The 26100-nt window shown below is 39.1% G+C and overlaps 1 protein-coding gene across 1 annotated transcript in view; it reads left to right on the top strand.

Moving 5' to 3' along the window:
• C1H8orf34 (chromosome 1 C8orf34 homolog) overlaps positions 1-26100 on the top strand; it is a 394456-nt gene that overhangs the window by 93668 nt on the left and 274688 nt on the right. The window contains 1 exon segment of the mRNA XM_047524576.1: positions 17068-17196. Coding sequence (XP_047380532.1) covers positions 17068-17196 — 129 coding nt within the window.

Genomic DNA, 26100 nt, shown 5'->3' with positions numbered 1-26100 from the left:
GGGATAGCCGGGTCAAATGGTGTTTCCATTTCAAGTTTTCTAAGGAATCTCCACACTGCTTTCCAGAGTGACTGCACTAATTTGCAGCCCCACCAGCAATGTATGAGTGTACCTTTCTCCCCACATCCTCGCCAACACCTGTTGTTGCTTGTATTCTTTTTTTTTTTTTTTTTAGTATCTGAAATATTTTATTGAATGGTTGTATTAGGAATGTGTAACACAAATTCAATTCCTTTTTATAGAGTTAATAATAGTAATGTCTTCTTTAGGATTATTGTAAATATTAAATAAACTGATATAAATTGAGCACCAGAAATAACATGGCACATAATTATTTTGCATTGATCTTTTCATTTGAGGTAAACTTTTTACATAGTCACTGTTAAATTTTATTTCAAGAAAGATACTAAATGTAAGTTAAGATCTTCTCTATAATATTGTATACATTGTGCTTCTAAGGAGAGGTAATATTTTCCAGAAATGCATTAAATTAAAAAAATCTAAATAACAAAAATGTCTTTTTTCTGTCATATTCTCAAGTGATATCAGCCAACTTCAACTTTCTGACGTCAGTGCTTTAAAATAGTTCTCTAGCAACGGAAATAAATTTGCTTAGTTCATACACATTCTCACACCCAGGCAATGTCATGCTTTTTGCAAGAGTACCTACCAGCCTTATGCACACATACCCACCCCCAACAGTCATTAACTCAGGCATCAAGGTCTGTTGGCCAGGTGAATGGATGCAGGTCAATTAGGAAATCATGACAGTTTCTTAAAATTCTGGTTATTTCTTTCAGTTTTTAGCTCATGAATTGTGTTCTCTTCTATTTCCTGAAAATTTTTAGTAAAGAAACATGTGAGCAGAATAATATTTGTACCATACAAACAAGAAAGTTCTTGCACTAATATTATTATATTATTTATTAATGGAACAAATCTTAAGACAATACTAATTGAACCTTCACTTTATAGATTTTGAATGAATATATAAATAGCATTAGAGCTATTTCTCCTATTATATTTAAAAGTAGGGGATTTATTCTGGAAAATAATACATTAATTAAAGTGAAATAATATTTTTAAAAAGTCAATTATTCAAGGATATCATGGGGAACTAAAATAAATCTTTATCTGCTTCAAGGACCTTAAAACCAAGTTGATATCCAAAACAAGCTCATGGAAAGTAATAATAATATAATTTTGTATGTATTAAGAACAAACTGTTTAATTTGGATATTCAGGACAAGAGGAGTGGGACTTTATCTGAATGATAAGAGAATGCGGAAACTTTCATAGAAGAGCGAAATCATGAAAAATGGTATAAACAGAATTTTCTAGAGGGGATTTTGACCGGGATGACAATTCAGTGTGAGATGCATAGACAGATTTCATTTATTTTAGAAAGAAGCATACACAGGAGAAATAGAATGGTGTCTTATGGGCTTTTAAAATATCGAACTAGAAATTTAAACTAGCAAGTGCTTGTATTCTTGATAATCGCCATTCTAATTGGGGTGAGATGGAATCTTAGGGTTGTTTCGATTTGCATTTCTCTTACTACTAGAAATGTTGAACATTTTTTCATATATCTGTTGATTGCTTGTAGATCTTCTTCTGTGAAGTGTCTGTTCATTTCCTTAGCCCATTTGTTGATTGGGTTATTTGTATTCTTGGTGTAGAGTTTTTTGAGTTCTTTACATATTCTGGAAATTAGTGTTCTATCTGAAGTATGAGTGGCAAAGATATTCTCCCACTCTGTAGACACTCTCTTCACATTTCTGATAATTTCCTTTGCTGAGAAAAAGCTTTTTAATTTGAATCTATCCCAGTTATTGATTCTTGCTTTTATATCTTGTGCTATGGGAGTCCTGTTAAGGAAGTCTGATCCTAAGCCAACATGTTGAAGATTTAGACCTACTTTTTCTTCTATAAGATGCAGGGTCTCTGGTTGGATTCCGAGGTCCTTGATCCATTTTGAGTTGAGTTTTGTGCAGGGTGAGTGATAGGGGTTTAGTTTCATTCTGCTGCATATGGATTTCCAGTTTTCCCAGCACCATTTGTTGAAGAGGCTATCTTTTCTCCCATTGCATATTTTTGGTCCCTTTGTCTAGGATGAAAAAATTGTATCTATTTGGGTTTGTGTCCGTGTCCTCTATTCTGTACCATTGATCTACCTATTTTGGTGCCAATACCATGCAGTTTTTGTTACTATTGCTTTGTAGAATAGTTGAAGTTCTGGTATTGCAATACCCCCTGCTTCACTCTTCCTGCTAAGGATTGCTTTAGCTATCTGAGTTTTTTATTCTTCCAGATGAATTTCATAATTGCTTGCTCTATTTCTGTAAGGTATGTCATTGGGATTTTAATTGGAATTGCATTAAATCTGTATAGCACTTTTGGTAGTATGGCCATTTTGACAATATTAATTCTTCCTATCCAAGAACATGGGAGATCTTTTCATCTTCTAAGGTTTTCTTTAATTTCTTTCTTTAGTGTTCTGTAGTTCTCATTGTAGAGGTCTTTCACCTCTTTTGTGAGATTGATTCCCAAGTATTTTATTTTTTTCAATGCTATTGTGAATGAGGTAGTTTTCCTAATTATTCTTTCCAAAGATTCATCACTTATGTATAAAAATGTATTAGATTTATGTGCATTGATCTTATATCCCGCTACTTTACTGAATTCACTTATGAGATCTAAAAGTTTTCTGGTGGAATTTCCTGATTCCTCTAAGTATATAATCATATCATCAGCAAATAGGGATAGTTTGAGTTCTTCTTTTCCTATTCATATCCCTTTAATTTCTTTGGTCTGTCTAATTGCTCTGGCTAGAGTTTCAAGGACGATATTGAATAGAAGTGGTGAAAGAGGGCATCCCTGCCTTGTTCCAGTTTTTAGGGGTATGCTTTCAGTTTTTCACCATTTAGAATGATATTAGCTATGGGTTTAGCATAGATGGCATTTACAATGTTAAGGAATGTTCCCACTATCCCTATTTTTTCTAGTGTTTTGAGCATGAAGGGGTGCTGTATTTTATCAAATGCTTTTTCTGCATCTATCGAAATAATCATGTGATTCTTGACTTTAAGTCTATTGATAGGGTGAATTATATTTATTGATTTCCTGATGTTGAACCAACCTTGCATCCCTGGGATGAAACCCACTTGATCATAGTGCACTATCTTTTTAATATGTTTTTGTATGCAATTTGCTAAAATTTTGTTGAGAATTTTTGCATCGATGTTCATTAAGGATATTGGTCTGAAATTTTCTTTCTCAATGTGTCTCTGTCTGGTTTAGGTATCAGGGTGATATTGGCTTCATAGAATGAGTTTGGGAGGGTTCCTTCCTCTTCTATTTCATGGAATACTTTGAGAAGTATTGGAATGAGCTCTTCTTTAAAAGTTTTGTAGAACTCGGCTGAGAACCCATCTGGTCCTGGACTTTTCTTTGTTGCTAGGCTTTTGATGACTTCTTCTATTTCATTACTTGAAATTGGTCTATTTAAATTGTGTATGTCCTCCTCGTTCAGGTTAGGTAATTCATATGTCTCTAGAAACCTGTTGATATCTTTGAAATTTTCTATTTTGTTGGAGTATAGATTTTCAAAAATAGCTTCTAATTATGTTTTGTATTTAAATCATTGTGATATTTCCTCGTTCATTCCGAATTTTAGTGATTTGGGTTTTCTCTCATCTTCTCTTTGTTAGTGTGGCTAAAGGTTTATCAATTTTGTTTATTTTTTTTAAGAACCAACTATTTATTTTGTTAATTTTTCCAATTGTTTCTTTTGTTTCAATTTCATTGATTTCAGCTCTGAGTTTAACTATTTCCTGTCTTCTACTACTTTTGGTGTTGGTCTGTTCTTCTTTTTCTAGGGCTTTGAGCTGTAGTGTTAGGTCGTTTATTTGTTGAGTTTTACTTCTTTTATTAAATGCGCTCCATGAAATAAATTTTCCTCTAGGTACTGCTTTCATAGTGTCCCAGAGATTTTGATATGATGTTTCTTTGTTCTCATTTACCTCTAAGAATTTTTAAATTTCCTTCCTAATATCTTCTGTTATCCATTCATCATATAATAGCATATTGTTTAATCTCCAGGTGTTGGAGTAGTTTCTGTTTTTTACTCTTTCATTTATTTCTAACTTCAATCCATTATGATCTGATAGAATACAAGGTAGTGTCTCTATCTTCTTGTGTTTGCTAACATTAGCTTTGTGGCATAATATATGGTCTATTTTAGAGAAGGATCCATGTGTTGCTGAGAAGAAAGTGTATTTGCTCTTAGTTGGATGGTATATTCTATAAATGTCTGTTAAGTCTAAATTATTGATTGTGTTATTGAGATCCATGGTTTCTTTGTTCAATTTTTGTTTGGAAGATCTGTCCAGTGGTGAGAGAGGCATGTTAAAATCACCTAGTATTATTGTGTTATGGTCTATTTGGTTTCTGAGATTGAGAAGGATTTGTTTGACATACATGGATGAGCCACTGTTTGGGGCACAGATGTTTATGATTGTTTTGTCTTGCTGATTTATGGTTCCCTTAAGCAGTATGAAATGTCCTTCTTTTTCCCTTCTGAGTAACTTTGGCTTGAAGTCTACATTATCTGAAATGAGGATGGATACCCCAGCTTTTTTGCTGAGTCCATGTGCACGGTATGTTTTTCCCCATCCTTTCACCTTTAATCTATGGGTATCTCTTTCTATGAGGTGAGTCTCTTGCAGGCAACATATTGTTGGATCTTTCTTTTTAATCCAATCTACCAGTCTATGTCTTTTGATTGATGAGTTCAGGCCATTAATATTCAGGGTAATTATTGAGATATGATTTGTATTCCCGGTCCTTTGGTTCATTTTTTAAAATTCTATTTATTTATTTATTTTTTGACACGACTTCGTTCCTCCTTTATTTAACTATTCCTTTAGGATAATTCCTCCCTTTGCTGATTTGCTTCTTTGTTTTTCATCTCTTCCTCATGGAAGATTTTGCTGAGAATGTTCTGTAATGCTGGCTTTCTTTTTGTAAATTCTTTTAGCTTTTGTTTTTAATGGAAGGATTTTGTTTCAAATTTGAAGGTAAGTTTTGCTGGGTATAAGATTCTTGGTTGGCATCCATTTTCTTTCAGAGCTTGAAAAATGTTGTTCCAGGCCCTTCTAGCTTTTAGGGTCTGGATTGAAAAATCTGCTGATATCGTATTGGTTTCCCCCTGAATGTAATTTGGTTCTTTTCTCTCACAGCCTTTAAAATTCTGTCTTTATTTTGTATGTTAGGTATTTTCATTATAATGTGCCTTGATGTGGGTCTGTTGTAATTTTGTATATTTGGAGTCCTATAAGCCTCTTGAACTTGATTTTCCATCTCATTCTTCAGATTTGGGAAATTTTTTGATATTATTTCATTGAATAGATTGTTCATTCCTTTGGTTTGTTTCTCTAAGCCTTCCTCAATCCCAATAATTCTTAAATTTGGCTTTTTCATGATATCCCATAATTCTTGTAGATTCTGTTCATGATTTCTTACCATCTTCTCTGTTTGTTCAACTTTGTTTTCGAGGTTAAATATTTTGTCTTCAATATCTGAGGTTCTGTCTTCCAGGTGTTCTATCCTGTTGGTTATGCTTTCTATGGAGTTCTTAATTTGGTTTATTGTTTCCTTCATTTCAAGGATTTCTGTTTGGTTTTTTTTCAATATCTCTAACTCTTTATTGAAATGATCTTTTGCTTCCTGTATTTGCTCTTTAAACTGTCGATTGGTGCCATCATTCAATACCTGCATTTGCTCTTTCATCTCATCATTCAATGCCTGCATTTGCTCTTTCATCTCATCGTTTGCTTCCTTGATCATTTTAATTATGTACATTCTGAACTCCCTTTCTGTCATTTCTTCTGCCATGCTGTCGTTGGATTTTATTGATGTAACATCTAGATTTGTTTGGGGCATTTTCTTCCCTTGTTTTCTCATATTGTTCAGGAATCAGTGGATCATTAAGATATTGAGATTTCCTCTATTGACTTATAATGTCCCTGAAGATTGCTAGTATATCCCTTCTTATCCTTCAGTAGCCTGAAGTCTTGGAGGAAGTTGATAATGCGGTGCTCCACAAGGAAGCTGCCTCTCTAGGGGTGGTGACCCTCAGGTGGGGTATATTCCCTGCTAGTGGGCAAAGGTGCCTCCACTTGTTGACCAATGGTCATCCAAAGGTGAACTAGGCTGTGGGCTGAGGCACGGCCTGTTTGGGCCTGTATCTCTGGTTTTACCGTCCTTGTGGGAAAACCTCACCCAGCGGGGAAGACTCACCTGGTGGGGAGGTCTCGCTAGTCAGTTCCCCTCCTAGAGGTTCCCCTCAATCTACAACTACCGCCTGGGTTGGGCTGCCTTCCTCTGCAACGTTTCCAGGGGCCCGGACCTACCTCCTGGGCCTGGGAGCCTCACCCTTTGCAGACCATTCTCCTTAGGCTGCCTCTCCTCAGAGAATCTGCCCACAGTCCTGGCACCTTTGCTCCACCCCTAAGCGTGTCTCTGTGCTGCTCTTCCACCAAGAAGCCTCCTAGGTCCTGGGACCCTGCTCTGCACCTAATCTCCTGGCTATGCGGCCCCTCCTCTGAGCAGCCACCAGGAGCCCCGTACAATAGCTCCGAGTCCCATCGACCTGCCGCCTTCCTCTTCCTCCAGGCAGCCACCCTGTTTTCCGTGTGGTCGGTAGGAGTCCAAGCAACTCACTGTGCACCTCCTCCTCCCGACAACTGCCAGCAGCCCCGGTGCACTCATTCTGAGTCCAAGCAACCCACCACGCTGTTCGTCCTCCTCCGGGCAGCCCCCAGGGTGTTCAGAAGCGGTCTCTCCGAGTCCAAACAGTTTGCCGCACAGCTCCTCCTCTGGGCAGCTGCCCGCAGCCCTGACGCGGCCACTCCGAGTCCAAGCAGCCCGCTGTGCCCCCCTCCTCCTCAGGGCAGCCCCCCTGGCATCAAGGAGCGGTCGCTCTGAGTCCAAGCAGCTTGCCGTGCACCTCCTCCTCTGGGCAGCCTCCCGGTGTTCAGGAACAGTCGCTCTGACTCCAAACAGCTCGCTGTGCACCCACCCCCCCCCCCGCAGCCGCCGGGAGCCCCGGTGGGCCGCCCCAAGTCCAAGCATCGTGCCTAGCGGCCCCGTCCCAAACGCTCCCAGCTGTCCAAGTCCACTGCTCCAGCGGGCGGAGGGGGGTCCCGTCGGACAACTCCACTTCGCAAAGTTCCCTGCGCTCCAGGACCACACCCCCATCCGGGACGCCTCCCCAACGGGAGAGACCCACTGGCGGCCCTGAGTTGGTTTCAAGTCCCTCAACATCCCCTCCTCTTGAATCCCGAGTCCCGGAGCAACACGAAATGCAGCCATCCTCCAGTCTGCCATCCCGAAACGCCTGTTTTAGTTTTTAATTGTTAGGTTTATTTAAATGATAAAAGTAATATTTGCTTATTTTGACAACTTAAAAAAATGTAGACGTGTGGCAAGAGGAATAGTCTCCCCGCAGTTCTCATCCATCAAATTTAATTCTCCCAGTTATAGATTTAGCTTTTTGCACCTTTTCTTTGTGCGCAGAGCATATATGTGTGCGGATGATTTGCTATATTAAAAAAAAAAATCAGGAAAATCAGGCCTTAAACCATAAAACTTCTTAAGCACTTCATTTTTATTATTTTAAAATGCATCAGGGAAATATCTCCATGGTAATAAACTTAGATAGAACTTACGCTTTTTAATAATTTCATGCTGTAGCATGGTGTGAATGTACCATAATTTATTCAGATGTTTCTCTGTTGAAGGACATTTACATTTTGTCCAGGGTATTTGGAAACTATTTGTTAAAATAAAAAAAAAATCTTTCACTTTCTATGTAAATGAACGATTTTGAACATATACACAAGTACAGGTTTGTTGTTTCTTTCTTTTTCTTTTCTTTCCTTTTTTCTTTTTGTTTTTATTTGTTTTCTCTTTTTCGGTGCTAGGGATTGAACTCAGAGGTGCACTTTACAACTGGGCTACATCCCCACCCTTTTTTGTTTTTTAATTTTGAGACAGGGTCTTACTAAGTTGCTTAGGGTCTTGCTAAGTTGTTGAGACTGGCCTCAAACTTGCAATCCTTCTGCCTCAGCCTCAAGAGTTGCTGAGATTGCAGGTGTACCACTGTGCCTGGTACAGATGTGATATTTCTTTTTTGTTGACTTACCAGCCATTAGATTGTTGGGCCACAGACAGGATCAGTTCATTTCTCAGTGTAATAGATATCGTCAAATTCCTTTTTTTAAAGGCAGCAGAATGATATATTTCAATAGTTGGAGACTATTTACTATATCCTTACCACCGAAATACTTTTTAAGTTTATTTTATTTTCAACAAAGTAAAATGTTGCTGGGTACAGGGGCACACCCCTGTAATAATCCCAGTGACCCATGAGACTGAGGCAGGAGGATTGAAGTAGTATTTTTTTCTAGGATTAGCAATTTTCTCTTTTCTGATTATTTTGTTTTCTATATATCCATCACGAATGCTTCATCAAATCCTGCCCAAAGAATTAGACCTTCTCAATATGATCAGATACATGAAGTAATTGCGACTTCTGTTTTTTTTTTTTTTTTTATTTATTTATTTATTTATTTTTTTTTACGTTTACATAGGGTAATGATGTTTATTATATTTTTCCCCTCCCCCCCACCCCTCCCACCCCTCCCACCCCTCCCACCCCTCTTTTCCCTCTACACAGTCCTTCTTTCCTTCATTCTTACTGCTCTCCTTAGCCTAACTCTAAACCTAACCCTAAACCTAATGCTAGCCCCTCCCACCCCCCATTATATGTCCTCATCCGCTTATCAGCGAGATCATTCGTCCTTTAGTTTTTTGAGATTGGCTTATCTCACTTAGCATGATATTCTCCAATTTCGACCATTTGCCTACAAATGCCATAATTTTATCATTCTTCATTGCGGAGTAATATTCCATTGTATAAATATGCCACAGTTTCTTTATCCATTCATCAACTGAAGGACATCTAGGTTGGTTCCACAATCTGGCTATGGTGAATTGAGCAGCAATGAACATTGATGTGGCTGTATCTCTGTAGTATGCTGATTTTAAGTCCTTTGGGTATAGGCCAAGGAGTGGGATAGCTGGGTCAAATGGTGTTTCCATTCCAAGCTTTCTGAGGAATCTCCACACTGCTTTCCAGAGTGGTTGCACTAATTTGCAACCCCACCAGCAATGTATGAGTGTTCCTTTTTCACCACATCCTCGCCAACACCTATTGTTGCTTGTATTCTTGATAATCGCCATTCTAATTGGGGTGAGATGAAATCTTAGGGTAGTTTTGATTTGCATTTCCCTTATTACTAGGGATGTTGAACATTTTTTCATATATCTGGTGATTACTTGTACATCTTCTTCTGTGAAGTGTCTGTTCATTTCCTTAGCCCATTTGTTGATTGGATTATTTGTATTCTTCGTGTAGAGTTTTTTGAGTTCTTTATAGATTCTGGAAATTAGCGCTCTATCTGAGGTATGGTTGGCAAAGATATTCTCCCACTCTGTAGGCTCTCTCTTCACATTTCTGATAGTTTCCTTTGCTGAGAGAAAGCTTTTTAGTTTGAATCTATCCCAGTTGTTTATTCTTGCTTTTATTTCTTGTGCTATGGGAGTCCTGTTAAGGAAATCTGATCCTGAGCCAACAAGTTGAAGATTTGGACCTACTTTTTCTTCTATAAGATGCAGGGTCTCTGGTCTGATTCCGAGGTCCTTGATCCATTTTGAGTTGAGTTTTGTGTAGGGTGAGAGATAGGGGTTTAGTTTCATTCTATTGCATATAGTTTTCCAGTTTTCCCAGCACCATTTGTTGAAGAGGCTATCTTTTCTCCATTGCATATTGTTGGAACCTTTGTCTAGTATGAGAAAATTGTATTTATTTGGGTTTGTGTCCATGTCCTCTATTCTGTACCATTGATCTACCTGTCTATTTTGGTACCAATACCATGCCGTTTTTGTTACTATTGCTTTGTAGTAGAGTTGAAGATCTGGTATTGCAATACCCCCTGCTTCGCTCTTGCTACTGAGGATTGCTTTAGCTATTCTAGGTTTTTTATTCTTCCAGATGAATTTCATAATTGCTTGCTCTATTTCTGCGAGGTACATCATTGGGATTTTAATTGGAATTGCATTGAATCTGTATAGAACTTTAGGTAGTATAGCCATTTTGACGATATTAATTCTGCCTATCCAGGAACATGGGAGATCTTTCCATCTTCTAAGGTTTTCTTGAATTTCTTTCTTTAGTGTTCTGTAGTTCTCATTGTAGAGGTCTTTCACCTCTTTTGTGAGATTGATTCCCAAGTATTTTATTTTTTTCGATGCTATTGTGAATGGAGTAGTTTTCCTAATTTCTCTTTCTGAAGATTCATCACTTATGTATAAAAATGCATTGGATTTATGAGCATTGATCTTGTAACCTGCTACTTTACTGAATTCACTTATGAGTTCTAAAAGTTTTCTGGTGGAATTTCCAGGTTCCTCTAAATATATAATCATGTCATCAGCGAACAGGGATAGTTTGAGTTCTTCTTTTCCTATTCGTATCCCTTTAATTTCTTTGGTTTGTCTGATTGCTCTGGCTAGAGTCTCAAGGACGATGTTGAATAGAAGCGGTGAAAGAGGGCATCCCTGCCTTGTTCCAGTTTTTAGGGGGAACGCTTTCAGTTTTTCACCATTTAGAATGATATTAGCCATGGGCTTAGCGTAGATGGCCTTTATAATGTTTAGGAATGTTCCCACTACCCCAATTTTTTCTAGTGTTTTGAGCATGAAGGGATGCTGTATTTTATCAAATGCTTTTTCTGCATCTATTGAAATAATCATGTGATTCTTAACTTTAAGTCTGTTGATATGGTGAATGACATTTATTGATTTCCGAATGTTGAACCAACCTTGCATCCCTGGGATAAAACCCACTTGATCGTGGTGCACTATCTTTTTAATATATATTTGTATGCGATTTGCTAAAATTTTGTTGAGAATTTTTGCATCGATGTTCATTAAGGATATTGGTCTGAAATTTTCTTTCCTTGATGTGTCTCTGTCTGGTTTAGGTATCAGGGTGATATTGGCTTCATAGAACGAGTTTGGTAGGGTTCCCTCCTCTTCTATTTCATGGAATAATTTGAGGAGTATTGGAATGAGCTCTTCTTTAAAGGTTTTATAGAACTCGGCTGAGAATCCATCTGGTCCTGGACTTTTCTTTGTTGGTAGGCTTTTGATGACCTCTTCTATTTCATTGCTTGAAATTGGTTTATTTAAGTTGTGTATGTCCTCCTCGTTCAGTTTAGGTAGTTCATATGTCTCTAGAAATTTGTTGATGTCTTCAAGGTTTTCTGTTTTGTTGGAGTATAGATTTTCGAAATAGCTTCTAATTATGTTTTGTATTTCACTCGTGTCTGTTGTGATGTTTCCTTGTTCATTCCGAATTTTAGTAATTTGAGTTTTCTCCCTCTTTCTCTTTGTTAGTGTGGCTAAGGGTTTATCAATTTTATTTATTTTTTCAAAGAACCAACTATTTATTTTATTAATTTTTCCGATTGTTTCTTTTGTTTCGATTTCGTTGATTTCGGCTCTGATTTTAACTATTTCCTGTCTTCTACTACTTTTGGTATTGGTCTGCTCTTCTTTTTCTAGTGCTTTGAGCTGTAGTGTTAACTCGTTTATTTGTTGATTTCTACTTCTTTTTTTGAATGCACCCCATGAAATAAATCTTCCTCTAAGTACTGCTTTCATAGTGTCCCAGAGATTTTGATATGATGTGTCTTTGTTCTCGTTTACTTCTAAGAATTTTTTTATTTCCCTCCTGATGTCTTCTGTTATCCATTCATCATATAATAGTGTATTATTTAGTCTCCAGGTATTGGAGAAGTTTCTGTTTTTTATTCTGTCATTTATTTCTAATTTCAATCCATTATGATCTGATAGAGTGCAAGGTAGTATCTCTATCTTCTTGTATTTACTAACAGTAGCTTTGTGGCATAAAATATGGTCTATTTTAGAGAAGGATCCATGTGCTGCTGAGAAGAAAGTGTATTCATTCTTTGTTGGATGGTATATTCTATATGTCCGTTAAGTCTAAATTGCTGATTGTGTTGTTGAGATCTATAGTTTCTTTATTCAATTTTTGTTTGGACGATCTATCCAGTGGTGAGAGAGGTGTGTTAAAATCGCCTAGTATTATTGTGTTGTGGTCTATTTGATTTCTGGAATTGAGAAGGATTTGTTTGACGTACGTGGATGAGCCAATGTTCGGGGCATAGATATTTATGATTGTTATGTCTTGCTGATTTATGCTTCCCTTAAGCAGCATGTAGTGTCCTTCTTTATCCCTTCTGACTAGTTTTGGTTTGAAGTCCACATTATCTGAGATGAGGATGGATACTCCAGCTTTTTTGCTGTGTCCGTGTGCATGGTATGTTTTTCCCCATCCTTTCACCTTTAGTCTATGGGTGTCTCTTTCTATGAGATGTGTCTCTTGCAGGCAGCATATTGTTGGATTTTTCTTTTTAATCCAATCTGCCAGTCTGTGTCTTTTGATTGATGAATTCAGGCCATTAACATTCAGGGTTATTATTGTGATATGATTTGTATTCCCAGTCAATTGACTCATATTTGTTTTTGACATGATTCGGTTTCTCCTTTATTTGGCTATTCCTTTAGGCTAGCGCCTCCTGTTGCTGATTTGCATCGTTGTTTTTCATCTCTTCCTCATGGAATATTTTGCTGAGAATGTTCTGTAATGCTGGCTTTCTTTTTGTAAATTCCTTTAGCTTTTGTTTATCATGGAAGGATCTTATTTCATCGTCAAATTTGAAGGTAAGTTTTGCTGGGTATAAGATTCTTGGTTGGCATCCATTTTCTTTCAGGGCTTGGTATATGTTGTTCCAGGCCCTTCTAGCTTTTAGGGTCTGGATTGAAAAATCTGCTGATATTCTTATTGGTTTCCCTCTGAATGTAATTTGATTCTTTTCTCTCGCGGCCTTTAAAATTCTGTCTTTATTTTGTATGTTAGGTATTTTCATAATAATGTGCCTTGGTGTGGGTCTGTTGTAATTTTGTATGTTTGGAGTTCTATAAGCCTCTTGTACTTGGTTTTCCATTTCGTTCTTCAGATTTGGGAAATTTTCTGTTATTATTTCATTGAATAGATTGTTCATTCCTTTGGTTTGTTTCTCTAAGCCTTCCTCAATCCCAATAATTCTCAAATTTGGCCTTTTCATGATATCCCATAGTTCTTGGAGATTCTGTTCATGATTTCTTACCATCTTCTCTGTTTGTTCCACTTTGTTTTCAAGGTTAAATATTTTGTCTTCAATGTCTGAGGTTCTGTCTTCCAGGTGTTCTATCCTATTGGTTATGCTTTCTATGGAGTTTTTAACTTGGTTTATTGTTTCCTTCATTTCAAGGATTTCAGTTTGGTTTTTTTTCAGTATCTCTAACTCTTTATTGAAATGATCTCTTGCTTCCCGTATTTGGTCTTTTAACTGTTGATTGGTGCGATCATTTAATGCCTGCATTTGCTCTTTCATCTCCTCCTTCAATGCCTGCATTTGCTCTTTCATCTCCTCATTAGCTTCCCTGATCGTTTTAATTACGTACATTCTGAACTCCCTTTCTGACATTTCTTCTGCTCTGCTGTCATTGGGTTTTATTGATGTAGTATCTAGGTTTGTTTGGGACATTTTCTTCCCTTGTTTTCTCATAATGGTCAGTTGTCAGTGGGACCCTGAGATATTGCAGTTTTCCACTATTGGCTTATAGTGTCCCAGTAGATTTCCAGTGTATCACCTCCCAGCCTTCAGTAGCCTGATGTCTTGGAGGAATCTGATAAAGCAGCTCATTCGAAGAATACTGCCCCTAGCCCCCTACTGGTTCCACGTTTTGGAACTGGCTCTGTGCGGAAATGCTCTCACTGTGGGCCTGCACCGTGCAGCTGGCCGTGTGGAAAGAGCCCACTGCCGGAGTGTGGAAGACTACCTTGGGAAGACTCAAGCTGCCCTGCCCGGCTCTGCTAAGCCACCTCTATCTGGGCCTGCCACCCGGGCTGAGCTTTACCCAGTGGGCAGACTCACCCGTGGCTCCACTTCAGTCCGAGTCTCTCAATGCCTCCCCTTCTTAACTCCTGGGTTCTGGAGCGACCGGGGGTGCAGTCTCCCTCTAGGCCGCCATCTTGGATCACCCCGTGAAGAGAGCCCGCAGCCGGAGTGGGCAGTGCCGCCTGAAGAGGTCTCCGGCTGCCCTGCCCTTATCCCTGAGGCTGACTGCAGATCGAGGCTCTCCGCTGGTTCTTTGCAGGAGTACACTGCACTGCAGGGGCTCTGGGACTCGGAGCGTGCTCTGTTCAGACAGGCTCTCACTAGCGGGCCAGTTCCGTTCCGAGAACCTGGAGAAGCTGGCTGTGTGGGCGGGGCCCACCGCCGGAGTGCGCAGGACTGCCTGTGGATGACTCTAGCTGCCCTGCCCGGCTCCGATAAGCCACCTCTATCTGGGCCTGCCACCCGGGCCGAGCTTTACCCAGTGGGCAGACTCACCCGTGGCTCCACTTCAGTCCGAGTCTCTCAATGCCTCCCCTTCTTAACTCCTGGGTTCTGGAGCGACCGGAGGTGCAGTCTCCCTCTAGGCCGCCATCTTGGACCGCCCCGTGAAGAGAGCCCGCAGCCGTGGGCAGTGCCGCCTGAAGAGGTCTCCGGCTGCCCTGCCCTTATCCCTGAGGCTGACTGCAGATCGAGACTCTCCGCTGGTTCTTTGCAGGAGTACACTGCACTGCAGGGGCTCCGGGACTCGGAGCGTGCTCTGTTCAGACAGGCTCTCACTAGCGGGCCAGTTCCGTTCCGAGAACCTGGAGAAGCTGGCTGTGTGGGCGGGGCCCACCGCCGGAGTGCGCAGGACTGCCTGTGGATGACTCTAGCTGCCCTGCCCGGCTCCGATAAGCCACCTCTATCTGGGCCTGCCACCCGGGCCGAGCTTTACCCAGTGGGCAGACTCACCCGTGGCTCCACTTCAGTCCGAGTCTCTCAATGCCTCCCCTTCTTAACTCCTGGGTTCTGGAGCGACCGGGGGTGCAGTCTCCCTCTAGGCCGCCATCTTGGATCCAAAACTGTAATCCCAGCAACTCAGGGGGTTGAGGAAGGAGGATGGAAAGTTGGAGGCCAGCCTCAGCATTTAGAGAGGCCTTAAGCAACTTAATGAGACACTAAAACAGGAATGAGTATTTTATGGATGGTAGGCAGAGGTCATAAGAAGACTTCCTTTCTTAATGTGCTCTCTGTAGCAGGAAATAAAAGAAGTGCTTCATATGACCAGGTTTGATTCTCAACAGGTCCAGTACACCCTTTTATATTGCTTTCAGGTCTTAAAGAGTGTCCTGGTAGCTTCCGATTCAAGACTCAGAAAAAACAGGAATGGTGCTCTGAATGTCCAAATCAGGGATTTCTCGGCCGCGCTCCCGGCCCCCGGAGGCGCGGGCCAAGCCGGGCTCCAGGACCCTGTGAGCGATGAGGCGGGAGAGTCGGGACCGGCAAGGGAAGGCAGGCCGAGCGCGAGCGTCAGGGCCGCCGAATACTCGCCGCCACCACCGCCGCCACCGCAGCCGCGGGGCAACCGGGCGGAGCGGGTTAGGAGCGGGCCCAGGACTAGCGGCCGCCGAGGGCTCGTCTGGCGGCAGCAACGACCGTTCGGTCTGCACAGAATGGGAGGGCTCAGGCAGGCTTTGCAGTAGAGCGAGGGAGGGGCGACTTCTGTTTCATTTTATGTCATTTTGTATTTTTTTTTAAGATGGTTTTAGAAACCTCTCTCCTGTAGCCCTCTGTCCTCTTGCTCCATTCTTGACCTCTTGGTTTCTAGACACTTTCTAATCTGTCTTTTTAGATCATTCTTCACAATCATCTCCAGAAATCTCCTTACTTTTCCTTTTGGGAAGTCACTTGTTTCCTGAATTCCAAGTCTGTTTTTTGGATTACTGACTCATTTTAAAGGAGCATCTACAGTTGTAGCTTTCTGAGAGACAGTGCCTGTCAGATCAATTCTTAAGTCCTTTGAGTATCTTGATTGGTTCTTTAGCTGGTATTAAATTCTGAGTTATAAATAATCTTCAGTTGGAGTTTTAAAGGAATTTCCCCCCTGTCTTCTAAGGCAAGTATTGCTGTTGAGAAGTCTGATATCAAATTGATTTGCTATTTTTGTCCCTGAAAGTGTTTACAATATTTTCTTTAGTGTCACTATTTAAATTTTCTTTTGACAATACGCCTTAAATTATGCTGTATCTTAAATGAACCCCTTAAGTCTGGAAAACAATGAAGTTCTTATACCTTTATTACTTTGACATTGTTCTCCACAATTGATGCTTTAATGTTCAAATAGTGTGCAATGTTTACTTTCTTGGCATCCCTCTCTTCAGGGACTTAGGTTTCAATTGTCTCTGCCTTGCTAAATCCAGTTACCACTCATCAGACCATTTTGCATTTTCCAGAAAAAAACCAAAAATCTTGCCTAATACTGTCCTTACTCTTTCTTCAATTAATTCTTTGAGAGAGAGAGAGAGAAAAAAATTTCTTGATTATAGCATAATTTTAGTGGTTTCTTGGGAAGAAGCAAAGATAAATACATGCACTTAGTCTTACACGATTTTTTTAGAAGACATAGGAAGAATGTCTTAAAAATATTTGCCTGTTGCTGATGAAGAAGTAATTATTTTTAATCTGACAACATAATATAGAATACACTGTGTGTTTCCCTCGAGTTACAGAAATGATTTGTTCTACATTAATACCTGAATTTCCTTATTTTAATACAAACAGCCACACTTCCTTTACTTGTTCAGTTAAAACATTTTCTTCAAGCCCAACATTATATCTTCCCTTTTGCTGACTCATAAGAAGACTATCTCCAAGTTAAGCATTTTTAAAATTCTGTACATTGATCTTGGTTCAGTCTTTCACATAATAATGAACAGTGAGTTTATATGGTTATATAGCATGCTTATGAAATAACCATTTTTTTTAAACATAGTGCCAAGGGCAGTAGAGCATCCTAAGTGGAACTGGCGGACTAAACCAGAAAGCCGGGATTTTGATGAATTGAACCACATCCTTCAAGAGAGCAAGAAGCTCGGGAAAGCCCTTGAGAATCTCTCCCGAAGTAAGTTCATTTACTTGATTACAATTGAAATTCTTAACCAGTATTAAAGCAGAAACATTCATTTCTATTGGCAATACCCCGTTTCCAACATCTTCATTACAGTTCTCTGAAAGGCTAAGGTATTAGAAGATTGGAAGATTGGGAAAGATTGATTTTGCATATTACACAGATTTGTGGGTAGACTAATTACAGAGTATAGGAGGAATTGTAGAACTCCATGTAACTGTGTGATGGTATCCCTCTACTTGGTTTTTGCTACCCAGTTCAAATGTATATCTGATAGCTTCTTCTTCATTCTTCTTTTTTGAAAAACATCATTTTACATCTTTCTCACGAGTAAACTTGCTCACTGTGTCCATTATTCTTGGATGTCTCTGAAATTTCATGGGTGGTAACTGGGCCAGATTCTCAGAATCCTTTCAGAACCTAGCACAGTGCCTTGTAATTTATTTATTTTTTTTAACAAAAGCATTAACTCTATAATCAGAAGGCCTGGCTAGAGGTTTTACTGTGCCTTTAATGGCACAGTGGCCTCAACTAATCACTGGACCTCCTTGAACCTTGGTTCTCTTATCTCCAGAGAAGAAAGCTATGACTGTGTCTCCTTCTGTTAGGTGCAGAGGCTTAAAATATATACATCCCATGAAAATTTTAAATAAATGCTGTTTTCATGAGAGCAGCTGAACAAGTATTTTGATTTGATGAATGCTCTCTCTGTATGTAGATCTGCATACGTGCTTCCTGATTTCAGTGGTTAGTTCACAATGTGCCTCTCTTTCTCTAATGCTTTAAGTGCTTATCAAGTTTCTAAAATGGATACCTTTAGAAGCACATTGATGTCAGAGTCTCACTAAAATTTTCCTTTGGAATATTGGAATATTCAGGATTCTGTGACTGAGGTTGTAGCTCAGAGGTAGATTGCTTGCCTAGCATGTGTGAACAGAAACGTTTTTTTCTGAGTTCAATCCTGAGCACTGAAAAATTTTAAAAGATTATGAAATGATTGTCACTTTTTTTGCTTTTAGATAGTATAGTTAAAATGATTTCATGAATTGTAACAGAGGTAAATATTGTCACTTGGTAGGTTTTGGGAGAAGTTTTATTATGTTGTGATTTTGTATGGTATATAATATTGCATTTTATTTTATATACATTTATACATATACTATGCATTATACATATATATATATATATGCACTTATACAAGTATAATTTTCATACCTCTTTATTTAGAACTCAGTCAAGCCTTTTTAAGACTTTTGTGAAATGAAACCTTTTCAGAAGCTAAGCTGTATTATAATAGATTATAATAGGATCTTAAAACTTTCCCATTAGTAGAAACCCTCTGGATAGGATTTAAGAAAGCCTGGCTTTTGGCTAGATTTTATTTTTGGAGAAAATAACAATAAAGTGAGTTTTCAGTTTATTACTATATTATGTTCATGGAAAGAACTTGATCCTATTAATATGGCAAAGGCCCCTATTAATATTTCTAAAGCTTACCCTTTGGAGCACAGCCTGTGGCTCTTCACAGCCTCTCCTTTAAGAAGAGTGATTGAGGAATGTGCCTGATTATTACACAGAACTTCAAATATACTGTCAGTCAACTTTTGTCCTTTGAAATATGATAATGATCTTACAAACACTTGCTGTACTGTTGTTAATTTGTAGTGCTACTTGGTCTGTCCCCAAAACTTTTATTACTGTGGATAACTATTTTAATTGCATACCTACCCAGATTTGCAACAGAAGTGTCAGAGTTCAAATGTTGTCTGGATGTGACCTTGCAGGCTGTTTTGGTCTATTCAGGCTGCTATAGCAAAATGCACAAAATCAGTGGCTTTTGAACACAAATGAAGGCTGGGAAGTCCAGGATCAAGGTACTAACAGATTTGGAGTTTGGTGAGGGTCCATTTCTTTCTTTATAGTTGGTGGTTTCTGTCTGCTAGGGCAGGTCTGTGGGACCTCTCTTATATGGGCATGAATCCCATTCCCAAGGGAGAAACCCTAAATACCTAATCGCCTCCCAGATCCTACCTCCTGACCCTGTCACACTGGGGATTAGGTTTTAACATATGAATTTGGAGGGGACACAAACATTTAGACAGGTGATGTCTTACAGCTGAGTCCTGTGATCAGAAGCCCATGATGGGCTTGTTTAATACTTCAGGACAATCTGGAGAAATGATAAATGCTTGGGGCAGTCCATGTCCAGCAGAGTAGATGAGAGGCAGATCTGGGACATTGCTCTTGGAACAAAGTCAGGGTCAAGCAAGCTAGCAGGAGAGTCAGTGGCTGGACCTGAAGGAAGTGTAAGTCAGCTCCTGTGTTTTGATGGGTGCTGTGTCTGGATTTGGTTGGTGGTTTTAAGGGACTCTATTTTGTGAGAGTATGGTGGTGGGACTTACATGAGAGTAGCAAGAGAGTAGCAAGCTTTTGACCGATCTCCTGATTTTAATAGTCTTTAATGAGAGCTTGCTCTGATTTTTCTTGGTTATACATTCTATAAAAATCCTACATATTTTGGAAGTATTATCGTTTAGTTGCTTTGATAGCAAATAATCTTTTATATCCCCCCAAATGGCAGACTTGTTTCAGCCTGGCAGCCATCAGACTATAGGGTTGGTCTCATGGGGAGAAATATCACTTATCTCCCCTAAATTTATTTGAGTATCTTCTGAACAAATTGATACTTTCTTTGAATGACTTAATTTTCAGTATGGAGTTTTAACATTGAATCCTTGTCTTAGGTCCAACATGTTCATAACTTTATCAATAGAACTGCCATGGTCTGTATAAATTAATATAAATGCATATTTATTATTTATTAAGATTTATTTTATAGTCTGATTATCCAAATTCAGCAATTTAATCACAAACTTAGGTCTAGCATCATTCAGAAGCAGGACATATATTCACTCTTCTTTGAATCAGTTTGGAAGCTCTATCTTTGAATAGTAACTTTCCTGCCTGTGTTACTCAACTCTCCATACTGTGAGAAAATCAACTTAATGGAGAAGAGATTTACTTTGGCTCACTTTTTCAGATTTTTCAGTTCATGGTCTGCTGGCTCCATTGCTTTTTGGTCTTGTGGCAGAATACCATGGTAAGGAGCAGGTGATAGAACAAAGCTGCCCACCCCATGGTTTCCGGGAAAGAGAAGCGAGGTGGGGGGACGGAGAGGTTTTATAAAAAAGTCCCTCCACCAAAATCCATTAAACTGTGAATCCATAAATGGATTAATCCATTTCTGAGACCAGAACCGTTATGATCCAATCACATCCCCAAAGTCCTACCTCTGACCACTGCTGTGTGGGGTACCCTGCCTTCAACACATGAGATTTTAGGGGACATTTATGATCCACAGCATAACATTGCCCATTGTGTTGATTTATTAGGAAGACACAGGGGATGGAATTTTCTTCCAGGTATCATAAAAAAAAAATTTCAGTGCCTTGATATTGTTCACCTTTCTCTTCAGTATCAAAGCTATTGATTGGAAAGATTGAAAGCTTTTGACCGATCTCATAATTTTAATAGTCTTTAAGGAGAGCTTGCTCAGATTTTTCTTGGTTATACATTCTATAAAAATCCTACATATTTTGGAAGTATTATCTTTTAGTTCCTTTATTAGCAAATAATCTTTTATATCCCCCCAAATTGCAGACTTGTTTCAGCCTGGCAGCCGTCAGACTATAGAGACTTACATACCACACTCACACACATTTAAGGCAGGGCTCCAGTGATCCAGTTGGCGAACATGATTTTGATTTCATTAATAACCATACCAAGCTCTCTCTCTGACTAACTGCAAGCTTTTCAGTGCAATGTGTTATCTTCAAGTCAGTCTTGAACTGTGACAATCTTTGTGATATTGCTCCACTGTGAAGATAGATGTGTTAGAATGACTTATCCTGGCTTGTCATGCCACATCGTCATGACGTGGTAGATAGGGTGGGTTTATCCCTTTGTGGCATTCTGAACTTTCTTCAGACACTGATTCTCTTCTCCCATGAGCCTCAGACTCCTACGCATTTCTTTCAGGGTTTGCCTCCATCTGGCTTTCAACCAGTAAGAAACATTGTTTTTGAATAGGAAAGTTGTGAAGATGCAAGACCTTCATGCCTTTGGAGGTCTTCATGCAAGACCTCCAAATAATGCCTCTTGCAGTAAGTGTGATTGAAAGGCCTCAGGGCAGCATCCTTCCAGGTGGTTGCTAATCAGGGTCCATCATGTCTTTACTGCCTGTACTAACCTTAGTCAGTTGGTTAAGGTGGTGTCTATCAGATTTCTCCACTGCAAAGTTAGACTCTTTCCCTTCACTGATAATAAATATCTTGGAAAAATACTTGGAGTCTATAAAACATCCAGTTTCTTTTCATCCTTTTAACCTGCATGTACCAGGCTGATTTCAATCTCCAGTAACAAACCAAACCAAACCAAACCAAACCAACCAAACCAACCAAAAAAAACCCACAAACACAAACAAAAACAGGAAAAAAAAAAAAAAAAAACCAAAAAAAACCCAAAAAACAAAACCCTCAATGTTTGCTCAATATTTGGATGAGTTCAGTTGTCTTTTTGAGGATGTGCTAAGTTTAGCATCTTTCCTGTAACAGTTACTACTATGGCTTTCTAAAGGTAATTTGGTGTTTCTCTCATTTTTTTAATAAAAAGAAAGACATAAAGATTTCTAAGCATTCCTGTTACAGGGCCTATTCACCTTTGCCTGTGGCTAGCCAGATGTCTTTCAATATTTAGATATGGATAGGAATATGTATGTCAATTTGAGTATAAATGTCAATATACATAATTGTCTATCAATGAGTACTGTACAAGGAGACTATCCTCAAAGCCAATTATCACTGATTTTTCTTGGTTTTGAAAATGCTGCATTTGCCAGATTACATTTATTCAGTAGTTTCCTTAATGAATAATATAGCTGGGTGCAGTAGCACATGCCTGTAATCCCAGTGACTCTAAAGACTGAGGCAGGAGGATTGCAAGTTCAAGGCAATTGAACGAGATCCTGTCTCAAAAAAATAAAAAGGGTTTGGATGTAACTCAATGGTAGAGCACTCCTGGGTTCAAGTCCCCTCTCCCTGGTACCATACACACATACACACAAAATTTAAAAAAGAAAAAAAAAGAAAAGAAAAGAAAAGAAATAATATCTAAAAGGGAAAAATTTGTTAAAATGCCTTAATATTGCCTTTTCTATCTACAGTTTTCCTAATCCTGTTTTCAACCTATTTCACAGACATATTCTGAAATCTAACAAAGTATCTTCAGAGCTTTGTGCTTCAATAAAACTATGAGGCAGCATTATTAATAATTAATACAGGGGCTGGGGAGATAGCTCAGTCGGTAGAGTGCTTGCCTTGTAAGCACAAGGCCCTGAGTTCGATCCCCAGTACCCAAAAAAAAAAAAAAAAAAAAAAATTAATACATTGAAATGGTCTAATCCCATAAAAATAAATAATTTTGCTCTGTACAATCCTTTGTGGAACTAGATACATGTATATGTAAGTAACTAATCAATAATTGTAGGAAACTTTTTCAGAGGATGAAAGCAAATGATATATTTTTGATAGACATTTGTTTTGTCATTCTGAATTCATCTCTGTTAAAGAACATCTATCTCACTTAACTGTACTGCAGCCTCCCCCAACACATGTTTGAACCTGCAAAGCATAAATTCAATGTTAGGTCCACATTTTTTAAAGTGTGGATTTTTTAATATCATATGCACTCTATGTTACCTCCTTTTCCAACAACCCAAGGTACATCACCCAAAGAGGTACCAGAGGAGTGGACTAAAAGATAACCTGGACTCTGCTCTGCCACTCCTGGGCTTCCAGTTCTGAGTATACCATTGAGACTATTCCTCACTTTCTGGCCCTGTAAAATGAAAACACTTACACTAGATTAGCATAAAGAATCCCTTTTACTCTCACAAGGCTTTGTGTTGATGTTGGATAATTAGTAGTCCCAGGTTACACTGTGCTTTTGGCTTGCAGTGCCACATGCTTGCATTCTTTCTACCTCACTCTTCTTACTCTGCTCCTCCTGTATTTGGACCTCCTGGATATCACCTGTGTATTGGTCCCTCATTCTTCTCCATTTCTCTGTGGTCTTTTTTTAGGTTGTGAATAACATAATGCTATAGCCTGGTGGATCTGATTCAAGGTTGAAGGGCTGTATCTAGTGATGGCCTTTGCATTGTCAGAATCCTGGGCAGCACGGGGCCTCACATGGTCAGAGTCAGAGAGTGTGGCAGAGACCTAACCAAACAGGCTTTTAGAGCAGACCCACTCTTGAGAAAACCCACTAACCCTTTTACATATGAATCACACGAATGAATTAATCCATTCTTGAGGACAGAGCCCTAAATGCCTCTCTAGTGTCCCACCTGATCACACCTCTTAATATCTCATAATGGGGATGAAATTTTAATGTGAGTTTCAGAGGGGACAAACCATACTCAAACCTTATTAGCACTCTCCTACTTCTGGTCTTCCCTTCTCTTCTGCCCAGTCTAGACAGGGGATCAGTTTTACCAATACGCTCATTTTATTCTTTTTTCATCATTCTGTCACATTGTCTTCTTATGAAATTCCCATCTTTGAATAAATGCTGTAGCTCTCATCTCTTCTTCGCAGGTAAGGCTGAGAATCCCTGGAAAATTGACACATGGAAGCTGAACATTATGTCGATTTTTCATAGTTTTCAACACCATCACTCATTTTCCATCGGTCTCCTCCTCTCTCTGCTCTCTCTGCAACTCTGAAAGCAACATCCAAGAATCTGCAAACCCCAACTCACTCCCTGCCTGTCTACGCAAAAATCTGGCTCTAATTCCACAGAACTTTGATTATAAAATGTGATCTCATTCCACCTTCCCCTCTCCCTACCTATACCCCTAAGGGCACCCTACTTGTCCTGTCCTCCCTCCATTCTAAGAGGAGAAGGCATTTCTCTTGTTTAAGTCCAGCTCTGCACCCATGGTTTGATTCCATTTCCTGCTACTCCTCTGAGAGCTTCTGATTACATCAATTATTTTTGTCTTTTTTGAATTTGTAAACCTTTTAAATCCCAGCTAAACCAGTGATTAATTTTGTGACCTTGGAAAGATTTCCTAACCTTTGTGTCACTTACCATTACAGTAGAATTGCAATATGTGATGGTGGCATCTACAGCTTAGGGTTTTTATGCAAATCAAATGAGACAGTATATTTAAAATGCTTAGTATGGGTGGTGTGTAATAATTGCTAATTAAATGTTAGATTTTTTCTTATAGTTCTCTCCATGCCTTATAGATTATCACAAATTTAGTGGCTTTAAAAATTCAGAGGCTGTAGTGTAGCTCAGTGGCAGAGTGCTTGCTGGCATGTGTGAGGGCCTAGGTTCAGTGCCAGCACCATAATCAACAACAAAACCCTACAGATGTATTATCTTACAGTTTCTATGGGGGGATTATGGGTACGAGCTGCTTAGGTTTTAAACAGGTAGAAATTAAGGTGGGGACTGGGGCTGAGCTCTCACTTGAGGCGTGGGATTCTCTTTCAGTCTTCTTTAGTTTATTGGCTAAATTCAGTTCTTGTTGTTGAAGGACTGAGATCTCTTTTCTCACTGACTGCTGAAAGGGGCTGCTCTCAGAAGTGAAAGCCCATTCTGAGGTCCTTGCCTGTAGCTTTCTATTCTCACCACTGTAGTTTATTTCCCTCAGGCCACAATGGAGCATCACTCTGAAACTTCACCTTCTTTTAAAGGGTGTACCTGATTGGGTCAGGACCATGTAGGTTAATCCCCTTCTGATTTACTCAAAATCTACTGGGTAGTTTTCTATTCAACAGAGTGATGTTACTTCCTACTCAAGAGTCCCACTTAAGAGTCAATGGGAAAGAATTCCACAAATGTGGATCTTGGAGGTCATTTTAGAATTATGTCTCCTCCAGTCATTATTACTCTTCCTGCTATTTATTTCTGTGACATGGTCCAGCTAAGCACTGCCCAAAAGAGATGTAACATGAGCCACATGTGTGATTTTATATTTTCAAGCAAGCAAACATGAAAGAAAAGCAAAAGGAAATATGAAATAATTTAAACTCAAAGTATCCAAATTATTTTCTCTTGTATTATCTCAATGATTATTTTACATATATACGTATGCATATTTTTTAATAGTGTCTTCAGACTGAATTTTAATTCAGAGCACCTCTCAGTATGGTCTAGTCACATTTCAAGTGTTCAGTAGCCACATGATGAGTGGGTACCATATTGGATGACATATCTCTAATCCATGTTGGAAACAAACAAAACAGAAACTCTTCCTGAGTTGGAGTTAACTTTGGACAGCATCATGTTTCCTTCTCCCTTTTTTTATACAAACTTTCAAAAAGAATAGTTAGTGCTTCCTGGCTGTACTCACTCGTCTTCCTTTTAGTTCTCTGAGCAATTATATTATACCAATCCTTCTACTGAATCTTTTCTCACCATGGTCACCAATTGATTCCAGGTTGCCAAATGGAGTGAACGTTTTTCTAGTCCTCATTATACAAAATTGCTCTGGTAGTTTTTGCACTGCAGATTACTCTTTCTTCAGACTCTCTGACTTCTTGCTTCCTGGGACCTGGCACTCACTTGATCCCTGGACTCGATGACACCAGTTCTTAGGGCTTACCCAAGAGTTCTTTCTTTCCTGCTGTTTTTAATACTGTTCCTATAGTTCATCCTTGGCCTCTGTTTTTCTATGTGCTCTCTTTTTTCAACTAATCCACCTTCATCATTTAATTATCATTCCTACACAACTAAATCAAATGTGTATATCATCTATCCAGACCTTTTAGACTTTATACTTAAATTCTTGATGCATATCTCCATTTGGATATTCCACTGCCACAT

Source organism: Sciurus carolinensis, chromosome 1 (genome assembly GCF_902686445.1).
Source record: "Sciurus carolinensis chromosome 1, mSciCar1.2, whole genome shotgun sequence".
NCBI classification, from domain to species: Eukaryota; Metazoa; Chordata; class Mammalia; order Rodentia; family Sciuridae; genus Sciurus; species Sciurus carolinensis.
This window is presented reverse-complemented; position numbering and strand designations above follow the sequence as displayed.